Genomic DNA, 21,660 nt, shown 5'->3' on the forward strand with positions numbered 1-21,660 from the left:
GCGGCGGACCCCCTACGGTAGGCTGTGTATGCTGCTGGGGCTCTTTGTACGTTCGAGGAGAACATGAAGGGTGATTGCACTGATATTGATGAGGCTGACCAAGTCTGCGCTGTGGAGCAGCATTTTGGATTTTGATTCTACGTGTCCGCAGCCTATCAAGCCGGCAACAGAGAACAAGGAATGGAGAGATGCTCCTTAGCCGGTTCCCTCCATAACATGCCGAGTCATGGACTCAAAGAAAAAAGGGGTTGTGAATGTAGTGGATGCTAAAGGGAAGATGACAGCCGGCGCCTCTTCAGTTAAGCCGGTAGAGAGTCTAAGGGCAGTGAAAGACATCCAGGTCACAGTTGGCAGACATGTACAGCCAGAGCCGAAACAGCCTGTTATTCCTTTTGTTTTCAGCTCAGCCACCCGGTGCGCTGGTCATGCTGAGTCGGAGGAAAGGGCAGGAGGAGGACATGGGACCCCGGTCATTGAGAAAAGCCTGACTGTGAGTACTGAGATAGCTGACAAAACTGGGCTAGAGGAGGTGGTAACACCAAATTCCATCTCAGGGACAGTGACATGCAGGAAAGAGGGGGGTTCTGAGGTAGGAGCGGAAGGGTGCACGAATGGTTAAGATTACCAAATGACATAAACCATTATTTTCTCATCGCCAACACCCACTTTTTGTGTCCTGGGACTACCCCAACACCTTTCAACACCATCTAAAAGCTTGTTGTTTTTTTGACAACTAAAAACATCTGCTTGTATGACCAAGTATGGCTCCAAAAACTGCAATTTCTGTCTTCAGTAAGTCAATAAAATTACTCTCTTCACCACAACAAACTTCTAGACATTATTAATAGATAGGGTCATCACCCAAATCCAAGCCATTACCACCATGTCTCCATTACTGAAGTTTTCACTTACTTCATGCTAATTAATATAACTTAATATTACTCTTCAATCCACGAGATTACATCCAGCCAGTACAAATTTATCAACACTGGCTGCCAGTTTGAACCCACATTCACTTCAGGATGATGTGCATCAACCACAAAGAAATTCTCTTCATCAACACTTTATTCGGTTTTTACAAAGAAAACCATAAAAGTAAAATAAACACAATTAAAAAATCTCCATCTAGTACATGAGACAACAGTGCGATATGACCGTCATTGGCCCATAAGTACAGGGATGGTAATCAAATGATATGTCAGGAGTTGAAGGGTCCAAAATATGTATGAACATCGCCAGACACCATTAAAATACAATGTTGGTAATAAGGACTTTATCAAGTGCTGTGAAATCAAACATCGCGGCCACGTAAGATACAAAATTATAAATGTGGATCATGTTAAAACCATATTCGTGTTATCACAGTGACAAATAATTGTCCATGAAGGCTAATCACAGCTGGACCTGAGCCTTATGGCAACCCTTAAGTAGCTAAGAACATACAATACTCAGTGGCTTGAAAGCTGTTGTAAAAAAATAAAGGCAGGTTAACCTTGCTTTTTTCAGAATGGGAATGATAAAGGATGTTCTAGGTGCCAAGTAAAAACTACAAAACATAAAAAAGTGCATCATATCCTGTGGAGATTTTCCATCGCAACCGAAGGGTGGGAGGCACTGCCCTCTATGTGCACCCCAAAGATGGGCCAAAAGATTGTGAAAGAGGTCCAATCGAAATCTTTTCAATAGAAAAAGGTAATGAATACTTTTAAACTAAACGAGATAAGGTTGAGGTGGTGACACAGATTTCAATAAAAAGTACCTACGTACAATACACTTCCTCAACTCCACTTCTTTTCTGTCCCGCGAACGGTTTTTTAAGAAGTTCGCCTTCACCCAGATCATATCCCTACTGCAGATTTCCTCTGGGCGCTCAAATAGGTCTGCCCTGCCCAGACTGATGAAACATTCTCTAACATACTTGAGCCAACAGATACGGTTAGTATGATCAAGGGAAAGACAGTCTCTTAAAAATTCCTTACTAAGGAGTCGCGCGAGCGCGTCGACCAAGATGGCCGCCGCCACCAGAGCTCAGTGAAGTACTCGGCCCAATCAGCCGAAATACGACGAATTCCTGTCAGGAACATCGTTTACAGCGCAGCGCTTGTAGGCTGACGGTATTGCCTACCTTTTCTTCGTTTTTTGGGCGATTTCCTCGTGGGGAAGTGCTCCTGCTGACCCTCTGGTTCCTCTCCCTGCCTCGGTCCCAGCCTCTACCGGCTTCCTCCTCATAGGGGGCGGGGTGCTCACAAAGAGAGGGCCTGGCTTGGGCCTAGCCACGCCCACGACCCTCTTAACTACTGCACTGCTGTTTTTGGAGAGCTTTTGGGACTTTTACGTCTTTTTTCCCTAATATTTATTAAAATTTTGAGGTGCTTTTCTTTTTCCTGCATTTAGTTGACGCTTTGGGTTTTTTATTCACCTCAAGATGGATAGTAAGAATTCTGCCACTAATAAGAGGAAACAGCAAGTATCGCCTCCCCCAAATAAATCTAAGGTTGTTGAATCATCTGAACCTTCCCTCAAATTAATTTTAGAAGAAATTCAAGCGCTGCGACTGAACACTGACACTATTGCAATTGAAATGAAAAATCTTCGCAAAGATATGGCTTCCATATCCATGAAAGTGTCTGATAATACTATCAAAATTCAGGATAACAAAACTCAATTGGACTCTTTTACACCTTTGATGCTGCAAATAGTGCCAATGCATACTCAGCTGCTGGAATTGGAAAACCGTAATCGGCAATATAATCTCCGTATTTTCAATCTTCCTGAAGAAGTTGAAGGATCTGACTGTCGCTTATACCTAGAATCCTTGCTTCCTGGTCTTCTAAATATTAAATTTTCAGAAAAGTTTGAAGTGGACAAGGCACATAGAATTCCGTCGCATAGAAATCCTCATCACACCAAAGCTAGGCAAATGATTTTTAAGGTTTTGCGACACCATCATCTGGTTCTTATTAGGAAAGCTGCTAGAGATATTCCTTCTCTCTTGGTGAATGGCTCCAAAATCTTTATTCATCAAGACTTTGCTAAGGAAACGGTTGCTATCCGCAAGGAATTTTCTTCTTTTCATCCACAACTGAGAAGCCTTGGTTTCAAATATGGTCTGTTTGATCCTTCTACGATGAGAGTCTGGAAAGACACTTTCTCTAAATCTTTTTATCGTCCTGAAGAATTAAGACTATTCCTGGAACAACAAGCTTCAACGTCGATGGAAACTCAGGATGCCGTTACTTGAAATGTGTAGTTTGATCTTCCCTGGCATTTAATGACTATTCATTTATGGGCTCCAACGGTTCTTGGCCATGCTTGAGGAACGGGTGTGCGTCTCTATATTCTTATTTCTGTATCTTGTTTGTTCTTTTTCTTTCCTTTCCTGTCTCTTCCTTTTGTGTCCTTCCTTTTCTTGCTACCTACATAGAGTTACTCTTTCTCCATGGCTGTTTCTCCCATTCGCTTTCTTGCAATCTTTCTTTCTGTGTTTCCTTCTAATTCATGATGGCTAGTCCTCATAATATTAAACTTGTCTCCCTTAATGTTAAGGGTCTTAGACATCCAGTCAAACGCACTAAAATTTTAGATTACCTGGGTGCTTGTAGAGCAGACATTTGCTTTCTCCAAGAAACGCATATTGCCGACGACATTTTACATTATATGAAAAGAAAGTGGGTAGATGATATTGTGTCCTCTCCTGCGCTAGGAAAGAAAAATGGTGTCGCAATTTTCTTTGCTAAAAGGTTGAATTGCCAGATTCTTAGTAAGTTTACCAATACAGAAGGTAGATATGTTATAGTTAAGGTTAAACTTTATGATTCAATATTTTATCTGCTTAATATTTATGGCCCTACAGCTGATGACCCTTTCTTTTGGTCTACTATAACTACAGAAGTTTTGAAGTTGGGGCAGGCACCTTTGGTTGTTGGAGGGGATTTTAATGTATTTATTGATCCCTTGTTAGATAGACTTTCTTCTGCGAAATTCCGTCCTCCTAAAGTATTCCATGCCTTCAAATCTTTTCTTCACACAACCAAATTGGCTGATATTTGGAGATTGCATTTCCCCACTGATAAGTGTTTTTCTTTTTTCTCTAATCCCCATAACTCCCATTCGAGGATTGATTATTTTTTGATTTCCCCCTCTTTACTTCCATCAGCCACCAATCCTGTGATAGGTCATATTGATATTTCTGACCATGCTCTAATTTCGTTTGTTTTAAATATCTGCTCTCCTTTTACCAAACAAAATAGGTGGCGTATGAACACGAGCATTGTACTTAATGACACGCATAAACCCAAATTACTACAGGCTCTTCAAGACTATTTTGTGTTCAACCCTGAAGATTCAGCGTCAATTGTCAATAGATGGGATGCATTTAAGGCCTACATTAGAGGTGCCACTATTTCTATCATGGCCCATGAGAATAAAAAATGTAACTCTAATGTTAAACATTTAGAAAAAAAAATTGCTAAATTCGAACGTTTATTTATTTCCTCTAATGAACCTCAATATAAACTCAAATTACAAAAACTTCGTTATGAATTTAATGCTATCCTTAGTACTAGAGCAGGGATCCAACTCGCTAATTCCAATGCTAAATTTCGGTTCAATACTAATAGGTCTGGGAAACTCCTTGCGAACTATTTGCGGATCAAGAGGAATAAGACTCAAATAACCTCGATTCGTGGTTCTCAGGGACAGGTGGCTATCTCCCATAATGATATTGTTCAAGAATTTTTGCATTTTTACTCTTCCCTATATAGTAAACCTGATCCCTGTGATGAATCTTTAATTGATTCCTTTTTGAATAAGTATCCTCTACCTCAAATTTCTCCATCAGATAGACTTAGTTTAGAATCCCCTATTACTTGTGACGAAATTTTACTCGCCATCAAATCGCTCCCTCAAAATAAATCCCCAGGTCCCGATGGTATCCCAGCTGAATTTTATAAAGAATTTCAATCTCCCCTTTTGCCCTATTTAAATGAGATATTTTCACATTTTAGTTCCTCTGGTACCATTTCTGGTTCTTTTGCGGACGCTTTAATCATTGTACTACCCAAACCCGATAAAGACCCTACCCTGGTCTCTAATTATCGTCCCATCTCCCTAATAAATCAAGATTGTAAGTTGTATGCTAAAATCCTTGCCTCTAGATTAGCTCCTATCCTTCATTCCATTATTCACCCAGATCAATCTGGTTTTATGAAAAATAGGTTCTCTGCTAACAACACCAGAACATTGTTGCACATTATTGAACAGAGCCCTTCTCTTTCTTCTCCTGCAGGAGTTATGGCTCTTGATGCTGAAAAAGCATTTGACAAAATTCATTGGCAGTTTTTATTTAAAACTTTATGGTCCTTTAACTTTGGTCCCCCTTTTATTCATATGATTTCTGCCTTGTATTTTGCTCCTACTGCTCGTTTGTTTATTAATGGTCAAATTTCCTCTCAGTTTTCCCTTTTTAGAGGTACTAGACAGGGTTGTCCCCTTTCCCCACTATTATTTTTGTTGGGAATTGAACCTTTTCTTAATTATATCCGTCACTGCGATACTATACAGGGTATTGTGCTCAATGATGTTATGGTTAAAACTTTAGCATATGCTGATGATGTTTTATTGTTTATTAGTAATCCTATTTCTTCTGTTTCTTCCCTATTAGACATTATTGCAAAATACTCTATGGTTTCTGGTTATAAATTGAATGCAAGTAAGACTGAATTTTTTCCTTTAAATGCTTTTTGTACTCCGGATATGTTGCCAAACTCAGAGATTATTTGGCAAAAAAATAAGCTTAAATACTTGGGAATTTTATTTGCATCATCGTTGCCTGCTACTTTAACATTAAATAGTGAGTTCATAGTTGAGTATATAAAAAATAAAACATCCAAGTGGTCTTCCCTTCATCTCTCCTGGTGGGGAAGAATGGAATCTATAAAAATGAACATTGCTCCCAAAATTTTTTACTCCTTGACTATGATTCCCACTCAATTTCCCCTCAAATTCTATAAGGATGTAGACAAATTGCTATCTAAATTCCTTTGGTCAAACAAAGTTCCTCGTATTGCTTGCAGAAAATTAAAACTCCCTAAGTTTCAAGCTGGTTTTGCACTCCCAGACTTTCACTTGTATCATAAAGCTTTTATTTTAAAACAAAGTTCCTTATGGTTTACTAATTCTCCGGTAGTCAGACCTCCAACTTGGTTTGAACTAGAATCCTCAATTGTTCGACCCTTCTCTCTCCCTTCTCTGATGTCGATGTCTTCTGGTTCGAAGATTGTTCATCGATCATCTATAATTAAATCTTCGAGATTAATCATTAATGATTTAGATTCTAATTTTGACTTACCCTTACTTTCTACAGTCCACCTGTCTTTATGGCACAGTGCTTTACTTAAACTGAACCGAAACATTAACTTCTGGTCCTCATGGATTTCAAAAGGCGTTTTATATCTCAAAGATGTTTTTGATGGAACTGCCTTTATTCCCTTTGAGCAACTCCAATTACAATTTAAAATCCCAGCTTCAGATTTCCCTAAATATCAATCTTTATGCAATTCAATTTTAGATTCCTTTCCAAATGGTATCCCCTCATCTACCGCCAATGATTTGTTTATTTACCTTACAGCTGTTACATCAGCCTCCAAAGCTGTCTCTATTTTTTATAAAACATTTGCCAGCTTTCAGGGCTCCAATGTTGGTTCAATTGCCTCTTTTTGGAATAATGAACTTTCCATATCATTATCAGATGATTCCTGGTCTTCTATATGGCTCAACAGCATATCGGGATGGCTCCCAGTGTCTCTCTATCAAACTAATGCGTATATTTTGTTCAACACTCTCTGGACACCTTTGCGATTATATAATGCTAAACTGTTGACATCCGATCTATGCTGGCACTGCAATTCTTGTTCTGGTTCACTTCGCCATATGTTACTTGAGTGTCCAATTATTGGGAAATTCTGGTTGGAAGTCTGGCCTATCATTTTGAATATTTTATCTTTGCAAGATGATATTACATATACACTGTTAATATGCAAATCGGTTGCCCTTTCTCATCCTCTTTGTGAGTCTAAGGCTAAGTTATTAAATTTTTTGGTTACAGCTGCGTTAAAATCTATTACTTTTTGTTGGAAAGATGCTTCTTCTCTTTCGGTCCATGCTTGGTGGTCATGGATTACCTTTACAAGGAAAGGTGCTCAGCTATCCCTTAAAGGTGTTAATCACAATTCACAATAATTTCAGTCTTTTTGGTCACCTATTGATTCATATGTTATGAAATGATATTGTTAATTAGTTTTTTTGGTATATTACGGACTATTTTGACTTTCATTATCACCTTTTTTGTAATTCTGTATTTTATGTACTCAATTGCTTTGTAACTCTGTATGGTATGATTTTACGATGCAATGATATGTTTACTCCCCTCCCTCTCTTCCTCCCCTTTTTCCCCTCCTTTTCTTATACGATTATTTGTTACTGGTTCTCTCTAATGCAAATTTACCTAGGTATCATAGCTCTTGTTATTATTCTCATCATTTACGCTTATCTGCTTTAATTTTTTTTTTTGTTATGTACTGTTCGTGTTTATTTCTTTTGTCTCAAAAAATTTCAATAAAATCATTTTGAACTCCCCAAAAAAAAAATCCTTACTAAGGGCGTTTTCCTTCTTAGTCTAAGAAAAGTGTTTGACAAGTTACAATGCAACTTACTCAGTATAGCCCCAGATCTCACTCCTGTAGATAACCTTCGAGACACATTTAGCTTTGTAGATCTTCAGGAGTGCCCCAATCAGTCTGCTTCCTAGTCTGGTAGCAAAATTAAAAACAGCGGCAATCTCCCTGATCCCCTTTCTTTCGACTTATCAGAGGGCGCCAATTCAGGGCCACATTAAACACTACCCCTAGGAAGGAAAAAACACCAGTCTTGGAAATAGGCATGGCCCTTTCATGAATGTATAGGACGTGGCTGGTTTAGGACCCACCTGCATTACAAAAAATTGCTGTGATTGACCATAAGATTCAGGTCCTCCATGAATTATACAAAGGAGTTCAAAAGAAGCTGTAAGCCCCTCTCTGTCCTCACCATGAGGACAGCATCGTCAGCATACAAAAGGCCCGGCAAATTTCGCTTGCCCACCTGAGGACAATCCGTTTTAAGTTCAGGAGGGCCTGTTCCAAGTTATTAATGTAAAAATGAAAAAGAATGGGGGCTAAAATGCACCCTTGATGCACCCCCCCTGGATGGGGAACTCACGGGTCACGTTAAGGTCTTTAGAGTAATGGACTACGGCTTTAGTGTCACTGTGGTGACCCCTTAAAAACAAGACAATGTCTTTATCAATACCAATGGAAAGCATTATCTGCCAATGCTTGGATTTGTTAACGTGATCAAATGCAGAGGACAGATCCATAAAAGCTAGGTAGATGGAACCGATGCGGGCAACGGTGCACTTATTCAAAACCATATCTAAATTCAAACCCTGGTCCACCGTTGAACATTCAGGGCCAAAACCATATTGGACCCCAGCCAGGATGTTGTTACCATCTGTCCCACTCACTAGCGTATCTAATACCATACGACCCACCACCTTTATCACAGAATCCAAGAGGGAGATGGGCATATAGCAGTGAGTCCTATCCCGGTCTCCCTTTTTGAAGACAGGAACAATGGTGGATAAAGCCCAAGTAGCCGGGTGTCCGATCTTTACTGAGGCATTAATGATTGAGGTAAGTACAGGTGCCCAGATATCCAGGTTTGAAATGTAGAGATCTGTGGGCATCCCGTCAGGGCCGGGGGCTTTGTCTTTACAGCATTCGTAAATTCTTTTATAAACTGTGTGATTACTCAAAATCTTTACAGTATAAAACACATGAACAGTGCCCCCTCCCAACCACCCTTCCCCACCCTCCCAACCACCCTTCCCCAGGAACAACCCAGTAAAAATAGCACCATGGCTACATGGGCTCTATTTACTGCTTTATGTCCATTTAAAACTTCAATTTAAAAATGAGCTAAAATATTGAGTCGCCACCCTTTCACATTTTTACTCCTGTTGGGATCAATGGTTATATAAAAATCCAACAGAGTCATTTCCTCAGTGATGTGAATTGCCATTAATAAAAGTTCTCAGCGTGCCCCCTGGTGGGCCCCACATTCAATTTATGATTCCAGTGTCTGTGCGAAAAACCCCTGGGTTAGGTGACGACTGTCAGGGTAAGGCACTAGATGGTTTTCATTACAGAATGACAGGGACCCTGAAATCAGCAGTCTTTTGATGGGAATCAAGTGCAATTCTTATTTGATGGGTAAACTTGCCAACTCTGGCAAGTAAGCAAGTTGTGGTTTCTGAAAAGCACCAGTCTGAGGCCTCAATGCAAGTTCTGAGTCCCATGTCCCTTAGGGCCAGGCGCAGCAAACGACGATGATCGCAGGCCAGCTTTGGGCTGCAGCATAAGAGATGTAGCCAGGATTCTCTGTGGTAATTGCATAACCGGCAGGAGATGATGTTGTCTGTACTTGCCCATTTTGGATTAAAATCTGAAATCTTGAGGCCCGTGATGCGCAAATACAGAATTATCTTTCTTGCTTGGGCTGAGAGTGAGTCTCGCAAGTATGGTTGAGCTTTCCCAGGAGTACATGACTTATCCAGGGCCAGTGTGAGAGAGTTGTACCGGAGTGATGAACGATCCAGTTCAGGAGACATGGTCTGGACTTGGCACTTCACAGCTTTGGCACAGGCAGAATAAGGAATTTCGTGAAAGGGCATGCTCTTTGCCTCAATTTTCGGTTGGTCTATTGCTTGATCCAAATTGGAGTGCCATGGGGAACCCTCTGCCCCGAAAATAAATTTTAGGAAATATTTAAGATTGTTTTCAGGGGCTTTCAGTACTCTAATGTAATATTTTATTAGGTCCCCCTGTAATGCCAAGAGACAGAATTATTTTGTTTATACTCTGTGTTAATTCCTTTATCTGTTTGGCAGCCGTGGCCTTCTCCGTCACTCATACCCCCAAGTAATTGTAGGATGTACCTGTCCTGATTCGGTGCTCACCCAAAAACCATGTTGCTGGTTTTTTGTGAGGGTATTTACCAAAGATTACTATCTTGGTCTTGCTCTCATTGATCTGTAGGCTATTTTCCTTGTTGTACACTGCAAGGATATTTAGTGCTCTTTGGAACCCCACCCTAGTGTGGTCCATGACCACTGTGTCATCCTCATACTGGAGAGTTCCCAAGGCCAACTTCCCCAATCTCGGTGGTACTAGGCTGGCGTCTTTCAAGGCTGGCCCTAAGCCTGCTGTGTACAAGTTGAATAGTAGGGGGACAAAACATATCCCTGCTTTAGCCCGGTGTTAGTTTTGATTCTTGGCGTTACGATTGTTGGACTTAGTTTGACCCGGACCCATGTCCCCTCATAGAGGGCTTTTATTGCTTTTAGCAGGGTTTCCGGGATCCCCGAAGATTCGAGTTTTACCAATAACCGTCTTCGATTGACACTGTCAAAGGCCGTGGAGTAGTCTATGAAGCAGCAAAACAGGGGCAGCTTATTACTGAATACTGCTTGCTTCCAGAAGTAAGAGAGCGCTAAGATGTTGTCCATGGTGGAACTATTTGCTCTGAAGCCAGTCTGAAAAGGCGGGAGGATACTACCGTTCTTGTCTGCCCAAGCCTCTAGGTCCCTTAGTAATAGGCGGTCATAAACCTTAGCTTTAATGTAGAGCAGGGCTATATGCCTATAATTAGCAGGGTTCGAATGGTCTCCCTTCTTCTGTATTGGAAATAAGACTGAGCCTTTCCAGGATTTTGGTAAAATTGCAGTGAAGAATGAATGACTGTATAGCGGGGTGAGGATAGATGCAAAAAAGGCAGGAGCGGCTTTGAAGACTTGGGCGGGAATGCCATTTGGGCCAGGGGCTCCATCTGTTCTTATCGCCCTGATGTACCTTACAGTCTCCTCCACTGTATAAGTGACGGGCTGACTAGGCACCGTAATTTCTTTCTGTGCGCTGTGAGTTTTAATGGTTACAGCTGCCACCTACGACTACTCTGAGCTAAGAAAGCCCATCTTATTTGATCCACTAGTGTACAGACCCTTCACGTACTGTTCCCACACGTTGTCTGCAACTCTATTTTCTTTGCGCTGGCTTCCAGAGCTCAGACTATTAATATAACGCCATAGCTTGCTGTTGTCTTTCTTTAATTAGTGAGAACACTTTAAGCCAGTTCTTTTCTGTCCACTGTCTTTTCAACTCCCAGACTTTCTTCTTATATGTGGCTCGCAAGGCAGGGATGGAGGTCATTTGTGACAAGTAGATACCTTTCTTTTTTGCCTCAATTGCCTTTTAGGGAGCTTGTTTACTTTGTGTCAGGCACCTCGGTTTTCTTCGTTCCGGCAAGGATTGATTTGAGTGCGCGCTGCTTCTCGGATAGTTGGTATTACCCAAGTTCTTCTGTAAATCCGTTATCAGTGTTTCCCAAAAATGTGTGATGTTCTTTATGTCTTGTGTCTTTAGTTCCGCCTCCCTTTTGGCTACATACTCCAACAGGCTATGACTAAGGTTGGCAGTCCATTTTATTCTTTTGAGGGCTAGATGACGTTCATCGCCTGTGGTTGCGCTAATGGTTTCCTGGGCTTCCTCCTGTTCCCGGGCCAGATTAAAGGAGGCACAGAGAGGCCTGTGGGCATTTTTGTCTCTGTCATCTATAGTGAAGTCACATAGTTTGTGAGCCTGCCCTTCATTGACGAAAATATAGTCTATGGTGGAGACATTCCTGAAGGTCAACTTAGGGATCCATGAGGGATGGCTGATTTTTTTTTATTCCATGAGTGGAATGTAGGTTGAAGTTTGTGAGGAGTGAGATCAATGGGCCCGACTTCTTCCCATTGCTGGGTGCGAGAGGGATCTGATCCAGACCTTTCGTGCTGAAGTCTCCTACAATTATCACATTATGATGCTCAAATCTAATGAGTATGTCTTCCAGGATGCTGGTGAAGGATTTCATGGCCTGTTGCGTTTGAATTTTAGTTGGGTTAATATAACAATTAATTAGTAGCCAGGGATGAGGCTGTTGACCCTTTTTCAGCGCCTCAACTGTAATGGTTTGGAGGTCAGATGATTCTACTTTTATCTCTTTGGTTTTAAATTTGCAAACGTGACTTAGAAAAATGGATAAACCCCCAGACGGGCATCCAAAGATGGTCCTTTTGGTCGCTGGTGCGTGATGCTCATAGAAGCCACCAATTGGAATGGTTGACTTGGCCCAGGTCTCCTGAAAGCACAGTATGTTCTCCTTAATAATCTATTCTGGCGTTATCTCTAGAGATGTTACTTAACCCAGCAATATTCCATGAAATGAAGGTTAGTTTATGATCTTGGCCACTAATTGAGGTTGAACAACCTCCATTTGAATTGCTGTAAATTTGATTAGGGACACTGTTGCCATATATCCTCCGTATGAGCCAGCACTTGCTGGAGCGTCTGCACTCTACGCTGCATACCTCTGTGCAAGATATTGATTTTTAGCGGGGTTCTTAGTCTCCCTGGTTTCTCTCTCCCACCTAAGCTTTTATTAATTTTACCTTTGAGGAATGATGTAGGTTCTTGATGATTGTAATTGGGCATAAGAACGTGTGGATATTTCGGCACACTGGGGGACGTAACTTCAATAACCCATTCTGCGAGATGTGAAGCATCGCTGAGGACGGCATGTTGGGCCTGCTGTTGTATGAATCCGACCAGGGTGGAGTCACCATGGGTATCCCTCTCCAGACTTCTAAACTTTACCCACTCTATGTTATCAGAAGTGAGCTATACCAAGGATTCAATATGGCCAAAGAGGCGGATGATTTTGGACCTGTTCAGAATGTTGTAAGAGCCTTTGGCTACATATCTGGGCATGAGCATCACCTCAAAGATTATGGATTGATTATTATGCTTGGAGGTGTGCGGTATCTGTCAGTCTCCCCAGGCAGTGTACCTCTGAAAATTCAGATTTAGTGGGTTTTTATTAATGTCTCCTGCCTGATGTCTGCCTATCTCCCCGTTTGGAGATCCACCCTCTTTGTTCTTCTTGCTGCTCGTCCTGGTTGCTTTTAGGATATTTCGCCATCCTGTGTTGATGCTCCTGGCCCAGAGAGCTAGAGGTCCTAGATTGTGTGCTGGCGGCCTCCGGTAGTGTGCACTGCCAAACTGCCTCATCTTGGGTCTTCACTAATGTTTGCCCAACTATTTGTGGGCCCTCCCAGTGAGTATTCTATTGACTTCAATCCTCCCCTGACACGGAATGTACTCCCCTTGTCGTCTTGGCCTTGGTTACCTGTTTGAAGTTGAAAATAGGGAAAAGTGGCTATGAGTTGTTTTTGTTCTCTGTAGCTCCAGAAATTGGTAATGCTGGTATTGGTCTTCTTTTAGCTTTGAATTTCTTTAGTTGTTTTTTCAGCTTTTTCCTGGCCTTACTTGACAGCGGGGCTTCTGCCCCTGCCACTGCTCCATCCACCTTCTCCGCCGGGGATGCATCACCTTATAAAATATCGACAGTTGTGACAAGTAGTCGGGCCTCAGAGTCCCCGTTCCCTTGTGCTTCTGTGATGCTCTTATTGCTTGGCCCTGCCGGCGGCTCCTTGGATGCACAGCTATCTGCTGGGAGAAAGTTGGTATTTTTTTGTGGTGCCGTCTTCACAGCTAATGCCTTTGGGATAATTTGTTCTAGTGGGAACGTCTCCCTCTGTCCCTTGGCTAGTGCCAGCATGTCCTTTAGTACTTCTGGTAGCCCTGACCATTTTTCTTTAACAGCGGCACAGGAGCTAGTGTGTGCTGCATTGGCTTTTTGGACTTCAAGTAACGCCTCTAGTTTTGCCAGCTTATCATCTTGGAGCACCAGGTGCTGAGCCATTGACTGCAGTAAATCGATTTGTATTCCCATCTTTGTAGACTGCCATAGCAATGCCCTAGCCATTGTGTCCTGTACTTCTCTTATTGCTAACAGAGTTAACTCTTTGAGAATAGCCTCTTCTGTTGCATCCTGCTGATCTGCTTGGCCCATCGGGCTCCAACCCTCTGTTTGGAATTTATTGGTGTTGCGATTTATTGGAGTTGCATTCAGTGTTCTTTCAATGGTCTGTTCTAGTTTTTTCAGGAAGGAGGCAGTTAAGTCGTCCGTTCCTGGAGAAGTTGTCTTCTGATTTACCAAGGTTGTCGCTGTTGGAGCAGTTCTCTTACATGTGCTCATTAGTGGTTTAGCCATGACCACCTCCTTATGTTCATCGTCCTCCTCCTCTGTGGGCCACTGATGGATATCAGCTGTAATCCATATTGGGCTTTTCGCCCTAGCGGCTGGTTTAAGACTGGTCTCAGGACTCCCTGTTTTCTGTGTGGTGGCAGGCTCACAGGAATGGTGCCCGCTCTGACCCTTGTTGTTCTTTGGGGTTCCTGATGGTTCGGAGACGGTCTCTGCCTCCTCTTTCCCCTCCTCCGAGTGTGTTAGACTGCTGGAGGCCTGAAAGAAGTAAGTGATGAGCCCTTGGGGGGGGGGGGTATTACCGTTGTTTTGTTCCTGAGTTTGTAGGGTTGTTATACTCCTTGTTATCCTTCTTAGTGCAGGACCTGCGGGGTCAACCTCCACCTCCATACCTGGCCGTATCTTTTTGAGCATCATCTTTATGCGCCGACGTCTGGGAACTCTGGCGGAATCTATTCAGTACTTATAGGCCCCCTGGTTAATGCTTATCAGCTGTGTTTGATTTGAAAGACTAGCTCAGCGAACACCAACCAAGACTAAAGCACCCAGAATGCCTTAAGTCGCCACGTTAATGCCCGAATCTGGAAATAGGGTTCGTGGTAATATTGAGTGAACTGTATCTTTATATTTGCAGCATTAGAAGACACTTGGCAAGAGAGTAAAATGTCAATGTACTGGTACAAGGCCTCTGTAAGGTGTCTATAAGGTCCCTATAAGCTGCTAGGACACCCGGAGTCAGCCTCCCCTCCAGAAATGTCTCCTGTTGGCTATTCAGGCTATTGTCTATTGCTTTTTTCTATGGGACCCCTTGGCATTCTCAATCTCCTACCTGGGCGATGCCCGCAGTAAAAGAGCTGGGAGCCGTGTCAGTGATATGTCAGTAATCTCCCACTTCTGCCCGAGTTTCTCCAGTTCCACGCTCAACCAGCTCAAAGTGCCAAGGATGAACTAAGGGACGCCAGGTGAAAAATTTAAGGCGCCTCCCCCCTCCCCTTCCCCCTCCCCCCTCCCCCTCCCTCTCCCTCTCCCCCTCCCTCTCCCTCCCTCCCTCTCCCTCCCTCTCTCCCTCTCCCCCTCCCTCCCTCCCTCCCTCTCCCTCCCTACCTCCCCCTCCCTCCCCCTTCCTCCCCTCTCCCTCTCCCTCCCACTCCCCCTCCCTCCCCCTCCCTCCCCCTCCCTCTCCCTCCCCTCTCCCTCGCCCTCCCCCTCCCTCTCCCTCCCCTCTCCCCTCTCCCTCACCCTCCCTCTCCCCCTTCCCCCCTCTCCCTCCCCTCTCCCTCCCCTCCCTCTCCCTCCCCTCCCTCTCCCTCCCCTCTCCCTCCCCCTCCACCTCCCTCCCCATCCCTCTCACTCCCACTACCTCTCCTTCCCCCTCCCTCCCCCTCCCCTCTCCCCTCCCCTCCCCTCCCCTCCCCTCCCTCCGTCCCTCCCACCCCATCCCATCCCACCCCATCCCACCCCACCCCATCCCACCCCACCCCACCCGTCCGCCCGCCCCACCCGTCCGCCCGCCCGCCCGCCTTTCGGGACTCACGCGCGGCCTGCCGCCTTTCGGGACTCACGCGTGGCCCGCCCCCTCCCTGCCGCCTTTTGGGACTCCCGAAAGGTGGTGGTGCGCGTGAGTCCCAAAAGGCGGTGGTGCGCGTGAGTCCCAAAAGGCGGTAGTGCGCGTGAATCCCAAAAGGCGGCCGGGGGCGCGCGTGAGTCCCGAAAGGCGGCAGGCCGCGCATGAGCCCCTCTCCCTCCCCTCCCTCCCCTCTCCCTCCCCCTCTCCCTCCCTCTCTCCCTCCCCCTCTCCCCTCCCCCTCCCCTCCCCCTCCCCTCCCCCTCCCCTCTCTCTCCACCTCCCTCCCCATCCCTCCCCATCCCTCTCACTCCCACTACCTCTCCTTCCCCCTCCCTCCCCCTCCCCTCTCCCCCCTCTCCCCTCCCCTCCCCTCCCCTCCCTCCCTCCGTCCCTCCCATCCCATCCCATCCCATCCCACCCCACCCCACCCCACCCCACCCGCCCCAGCCCGCCCCCGGGGACTCACGCGCGGCCCGCCCCCTCCCTGCTGCCTTTCGGGACTCACGCGCGGCCTGCCGCCTTTCGGGACTCACGCGTGGCCCGCCCCCTCCCTGCCGCCTTTCGGGACTCCCGCGTGGCCCGCCCCCTCCCTGCCGCCTTTCGGGACTCACGCGCGGCCTGCTGCCTTTCGGGACTCACGCGCGCCCGCCCCGGCCGCCTATTGGGATTCACGCGCACCACCGCCTTTTGGGACTCACGCGCACCACTGCCTTTTGGGACTCACGCGCACCACCGCCTTTCGGGACTCACGCGCGCCCCCCGGCCGCCTTTCGGGACTCACGCGCGCCCCCCGGCCGCCTTTAGGGACTCACGCGCGCCCCCCCGGCCGCCTTTTGGGACTCACGCGCACCACCGCCTTTCGGGACTCACGCGCGCACCACCGCCTTTCGGGACTCACGCGCGCCCCTGGCCGCCTTTCGGGACTCACGCGCGCCCCTGGCCACCTTTCGGGACTCACGCGCGCCCCCGGCCGCCTTTCGGGACTCACGCGCGCCCCCGGCCGCCTTTCGGGACTCACGCGCGACCCCCTCCCTCTCCCCCTCTCCCCCTCTCCCCCTCTCCCCCTCTCCCTCTCTCCCCCTCTCCCTCTCTCCCTCTCTCCCTCTCCCTCTCCCTCTCTCCCTCTCCCTCTCCCTCTCCCTCTCCCTCTCCCTCTCCCTCTCCCCCTCCCTCTCCCTCTCCCCCTCCCCCTCTCCCTCTCCCTCTCCCTCCTCCCTCCTCCCCCCTCTCCCTCCTCCCCCCTCTCCCTCCCTCCTCCCCCCTCCCCCTCCCCCTCCCCCTCCCTCCCCCTCCTCCCTCTCCTCTCCCTCCCCTCCCCCTCCCCCTAACCCTCCCCATCCCTCTCACTCCCTCTCCCTCCCCCTCCCTCTCACTCCCCTCTCTCTCCCTCTCACTCCCCTCTCACTCCCCTCTCACTCCCCTCTCCCTACCCCTCCCTCCCCCTCCCTCCCCCTCCCTCTCCCTCCCTCCCCCTCCCTCCCCCTCCCTCTCCCTCCCCTCCCCCTCCCTCCCCTCCCTCCCCCCCCTCCCCCTCCCTCTCCCTCCCCACCCCTCCCCCTCCCTCTCCCTCCCCACCCCTCCCCCTCCCTCCCTCCCCACCCCTCCCCTCCCCCTCCCCCTCCCTCTCCCTCCCCCTCCCCTCTCCCTCCCTCTCCCTCCCTCTCTCTCTCTCCCTCCCTCTCTCTCCCCCCCCCCCCCCCGGCCGCCTTTCGGGACTCGGGCAGCCTACCCCAGCCGCCTTTCGGAATTACGCGCGCACCCCCCGGCCGCCTTTCGGCCGGGGGGGGGGGGGCGGGCTATAAGTTGGCTATAACTCCAGAGATTCTTACAAACTTCACCAAGACCCAAGATATCAGACGGTTTTGACACACTGTCTATGCAGGTGGCAAACTCCCTGTTACACTGAGTGAACAGGGACCCATAGAACTGGTCCGTTATAATCAAAGCAATTTAGAACTGGGTTTCAATAAGTATCAGCAGACTCATCTAAAGTTGTAGCCCAACAAGAACCCTAAGAGCCAGCTAACATGTCATGGCCTTGACGGGCGGCTCTAGGGAGGTATTTCTCTTTGGGGGCATTAACCATCATATTCCCGCAAACTGTGTGGCAAGAAACATCGGGCTTTGATCAGAGCTGAATATTGGTGGCATTGTTCAAGCTTCTGGATATGGCACCCTTTGACTTTGCTCACATGCCTGCTGTCTTTTTTACATCCTTGAGTGATCTGTGGGGATATTTTGTTTTCTTTCTTGTAGATTCACTGTGCTCATGCTATCAATGCTCACCATGCTCTTGAACTACAAATCCCAGATTTCAAGCACAGCGGTCATCTTGTGTGGGGCGTGGGTATAAATCGAGCCCCACTCTTGATTACACGCTCACTATTCCTCCGTCCTGGCAGCATATGCACCTCAAGTCTTGTTTAGGCTCCTGCATTTGCTTGGGTGTGTCCCATTCCGACAGACTGGTGGCGGAGCAACAGCAGCTGCAGAACGGGAACAATAGCTGAGCACAGAGCTAGAGTGGACTCTTCTGGTAAACTCCGATGTGTTCGATGTGAAATAATGCAGTGTTAAGAGATTGGCCCAATCTCAGGGGTAAGAGCGATTTGCGCAATGGTTCTGTATTTACATTTTTACGTGTCATTTTTGGAACTTTAAAAGACATACCTTTGTACATATGTTGTCAGGCAGTTCATGCCAAATATCAGAAAAACCTGTGAACTGTTGGAGACTTCTTGTTTGAAACAGTGAGTATTGCATTGGAACTATGCATAAGCAGATGAGGTCAGAGCGCTAGGGAAAGACTTTACTAGAAAACATCAAGCAAGATACCGACCTACATTTGTTGCCTATCTATCAGTGATACCTATATTTCAGACCAACTCCAAGGTCAGCTCAAGACATCCAAAGAGCAAGACCTGGTAGGTTTCTTTGCAAGGTATACACTAGTAGTGAAGATCTGTTAGGAATATTCGCAGTTGTCACTTATCACCTGTTGTGTTCTGTTTCAAGGGGAGTACAAACCACTTAACAAACAATCTGTGAGGGCAGGGCTCAGGTAAATAATCTAAGGAAGTAAAAGGATAGAAGGAGAAGAAGAGAGGGCACAGAGGCGCAGTAACTTATTAAGTTTTGTTTTTTCTTTCAGGTCTCCCTAACCGCAGTTCCTTCCCCAACAACCTTTACCTCGCTTGGCCACTCCAATAGTCTATGCCATAACAGCAATCGAACTTGGTGGTCCCTGGAGGTGGAATATTCTGGTAGCGAACAAGCCCAGAGGTATCATGGACTGACATAACATCTTCATCAATAAATTGCATATAATAACTAAATGCAAGAATAGAAAAACACCAGCACCTGTCCCTAAGAAATTGAAGTCCATTCCCATCTGCAGTAAAGACAATGAAGATCATTCAACTTTCAGGGGGGAACATATGGTAACTATCTGGTTTCAGAAACGTGTCCCACCAACAATTTATATCATTGGTTCTGCCCTGCAGTTGCTGGTCTTTCATTACTCTCAAGTGCACCTTTGTCATCTCCCAATTGCCTCCTCTGGTGACCACCATTCATACTCGCCATGCTATCAGACAAGAGATTGTTTTAAGGGACAATAGTAGCAGAGAGAGAGCAGAAGAAATAAGAATGGTATGGCTAGGAAAGACAGAGAAAAGTAGTGTGTTAGAGAGATGGAGGGAGATCAGGGAAGGAACAGAGGGGGAGAGTGAAAAAAGATGAGAAATTGTGGAGAAGTTAAGTAGTGGATTCAAAGTTCCAATTCAGCGAGAACACATTACATGAGTAAAGGAACCAGAAAAATAAAAGACTGAGGGTGAGTGACTGATAATTCAGTTTATGTTTTACTTTGTTTAATTGCCAAAATGGGTAGTCTCATTTATGAGCTTTACCACAATGATCAGTGACCCATATGTACTTGCTGCCCTCACTTTTAGGAATCTCACTTTATGTGGGCACACCTCCTCTTCACAGCATCATTCAGCATACTGAATAGTATGCAACAAACCGTGACCTACTTTAGCAGAACAGATGAAAAGCAAATGAAGGCAGGATGTACAACAATTGCAAGGATACCATGGCAACCAAAGAAGGATATCTTGCCTACCTTATTTTGTCCTGAGTGATCACCAGCAAGCTGAGCTTTTAGTTCTGTAATTTCATTCTCTAAAAGGCCAATGACTTCTTCATAGTCCAGCTCCATTCCATGAGCCTGCTTCTGCGCTGCTTCTGCCAGATGGATACGGCTTCTTAACGCTTTTGTTTCTTCCACTGCTGCCTTAGCCTCCTAGAAATTCGAAAACACATTTCTAATAAAGCAGTATAAACTACACTTGATTGGTATCCACTTCTCCTTCACCACCAGACAACTGCGCTTCACTGGAGGTCTAACTGTGTATATGTGTGCCACTAGCACGAATAATATAGGACTGTGTGTAAGTGTGAGTGGAACATCTTTTTGAGCTCAAAGTCAGTAGGAAGGACAGTGAGGACCGGCTGGTGTGTATCACTACCTTCTCTACTAAAAGCAATGCAGTAAAGAAAATTATTATTGAACACTGGCACTTGGTGTCAGATGAACTTGACAAGGCACCAACACCACTACATGCTTTTAAAAAAGCCAAAAATTTCAGAGACCACGTAGTGAAGTCACTACTACCATTCACCCCAACAACTAACCAGACTACTTTATGGGGATCCCACCAATTAAAGGACACACAAAATGTGAGCAGTGCAAAGCATGCCCGTTGGTACAGGACACCACACGATTTACACGTAACAACCGGACATACGAGTTACAAGAGCACACTAACTGCAACAGTGCAGGGGTCATATATGCTATAATTTGCCCATGCAACTTCATGTATATAGGCCAAACAATCCAGAAAGCCAAATGCCGCATTTTACAGAACTGTAGTCGAATCAGATGTCAGACACCGGGGGCACACCTGGTGGCCCCTTTTTACCAGATTTGGACACAAACCTGACAGCATTAGATGGTGGGTGATAGAAAAGGTTAAACCCAACCCCAGGGGCGGAGATTTCAATAACCTTCTTAATACCCGTGAGTGCCGCTTTATACACCTGTTCGACACCATCACACATGGCCTCAACGAATACGAGGAGCTTAACAAACAGGTTTCTGTCTTGAACAATGGCTGAATCTGCTATACGACATTATAGCTGGTCAACAGTAACCCTAAGCAGATAGAGCCTCCTTAGCTCCTTATGTGTTACATTGTCCAGATGAGAATGAGAGGACCCTGATGACATGTTATCCAGCACACGCCTGTACCGCCGATGGTGGTCATGGCAAGGGAATGAATCTGGCGCCTTCTTTCACTCTAGAGTGACTTACAAATCTATTGCCCCCCGATAGGTGTATAAACACTTTTGCAACACACCGTTTACTAATTCTGTACCCTTGCATATAATTGTGCAACGTCAATAGAAACCATTCTTAAGTAGCAACCATATTTGTGTAAAACACCTTGCAATGTCATAGCAGACATGAATGATGTTAGGATATTCTAATCGTATTTTAAGTGATAATGTTGAGTATTGCCTACAATGTATGATAACTATTCGTTCTCCACTTTGATTACTTTTCACTGACGTAACCACTGTGCAACTTGAGTGTATAACCTAATTGTTTTAGATGAAATCTTGTATATACAAATGTTCAGTTAATTCCCGACAATCACCATAAATCATTAGTATCAACCTTAAAGCCTTGCAATGACATAGCAGTCATGTATGTTGTTAGGATATTCTAATCGCTTTTTAACCCGCAAGTGATAATATTGAGTATTGCCTACAATGTATGATAACCA

At 45.7% G+C, this 21,660-nt stretch overlaps 1 protein-coding gene across 3 annotated transcripts in view; it reads right to left on the reverse strand.

Annotated features, from left to right (window-relative positions):
* Window positions 1–21,660, reverse strand: part of STXBP4 (syntaxin binding protein 4) — a 599,190-nt gene that overhangs the window by 180,652 nt on the left and 396,878 nt on the right. For all 3 annotated transcript variants that reach the window (XM_078654416.1, XM_078654418.1, XM_078654417.1), the window contains exon 12: window positions 19,935–20,114. In XM_078654416.1, the coding sequence (XP_078510542.1) occupies window positions 19,935–20,114 (180 nt within the window). The remainder of the gene's footprint in view (window positions 1–19,934; window positions 20,115–21,660) is intronic.

The sequence above is a fragment of the Lissotriton helveticus genome, chromosome 7, assembly GCF_964261635.1.
Source record: "Lissotriton helveticus chromosome 7, aLisHel1.1, whole genome shotgun sequence".
Classification (NCBI taxonomy): domain Eukaryota; kingdom Metazoa; phylum Chordata; class Amphibia; order Caudata; family Salamandridae; genus Lissotriton; species Lissotriton helveticus.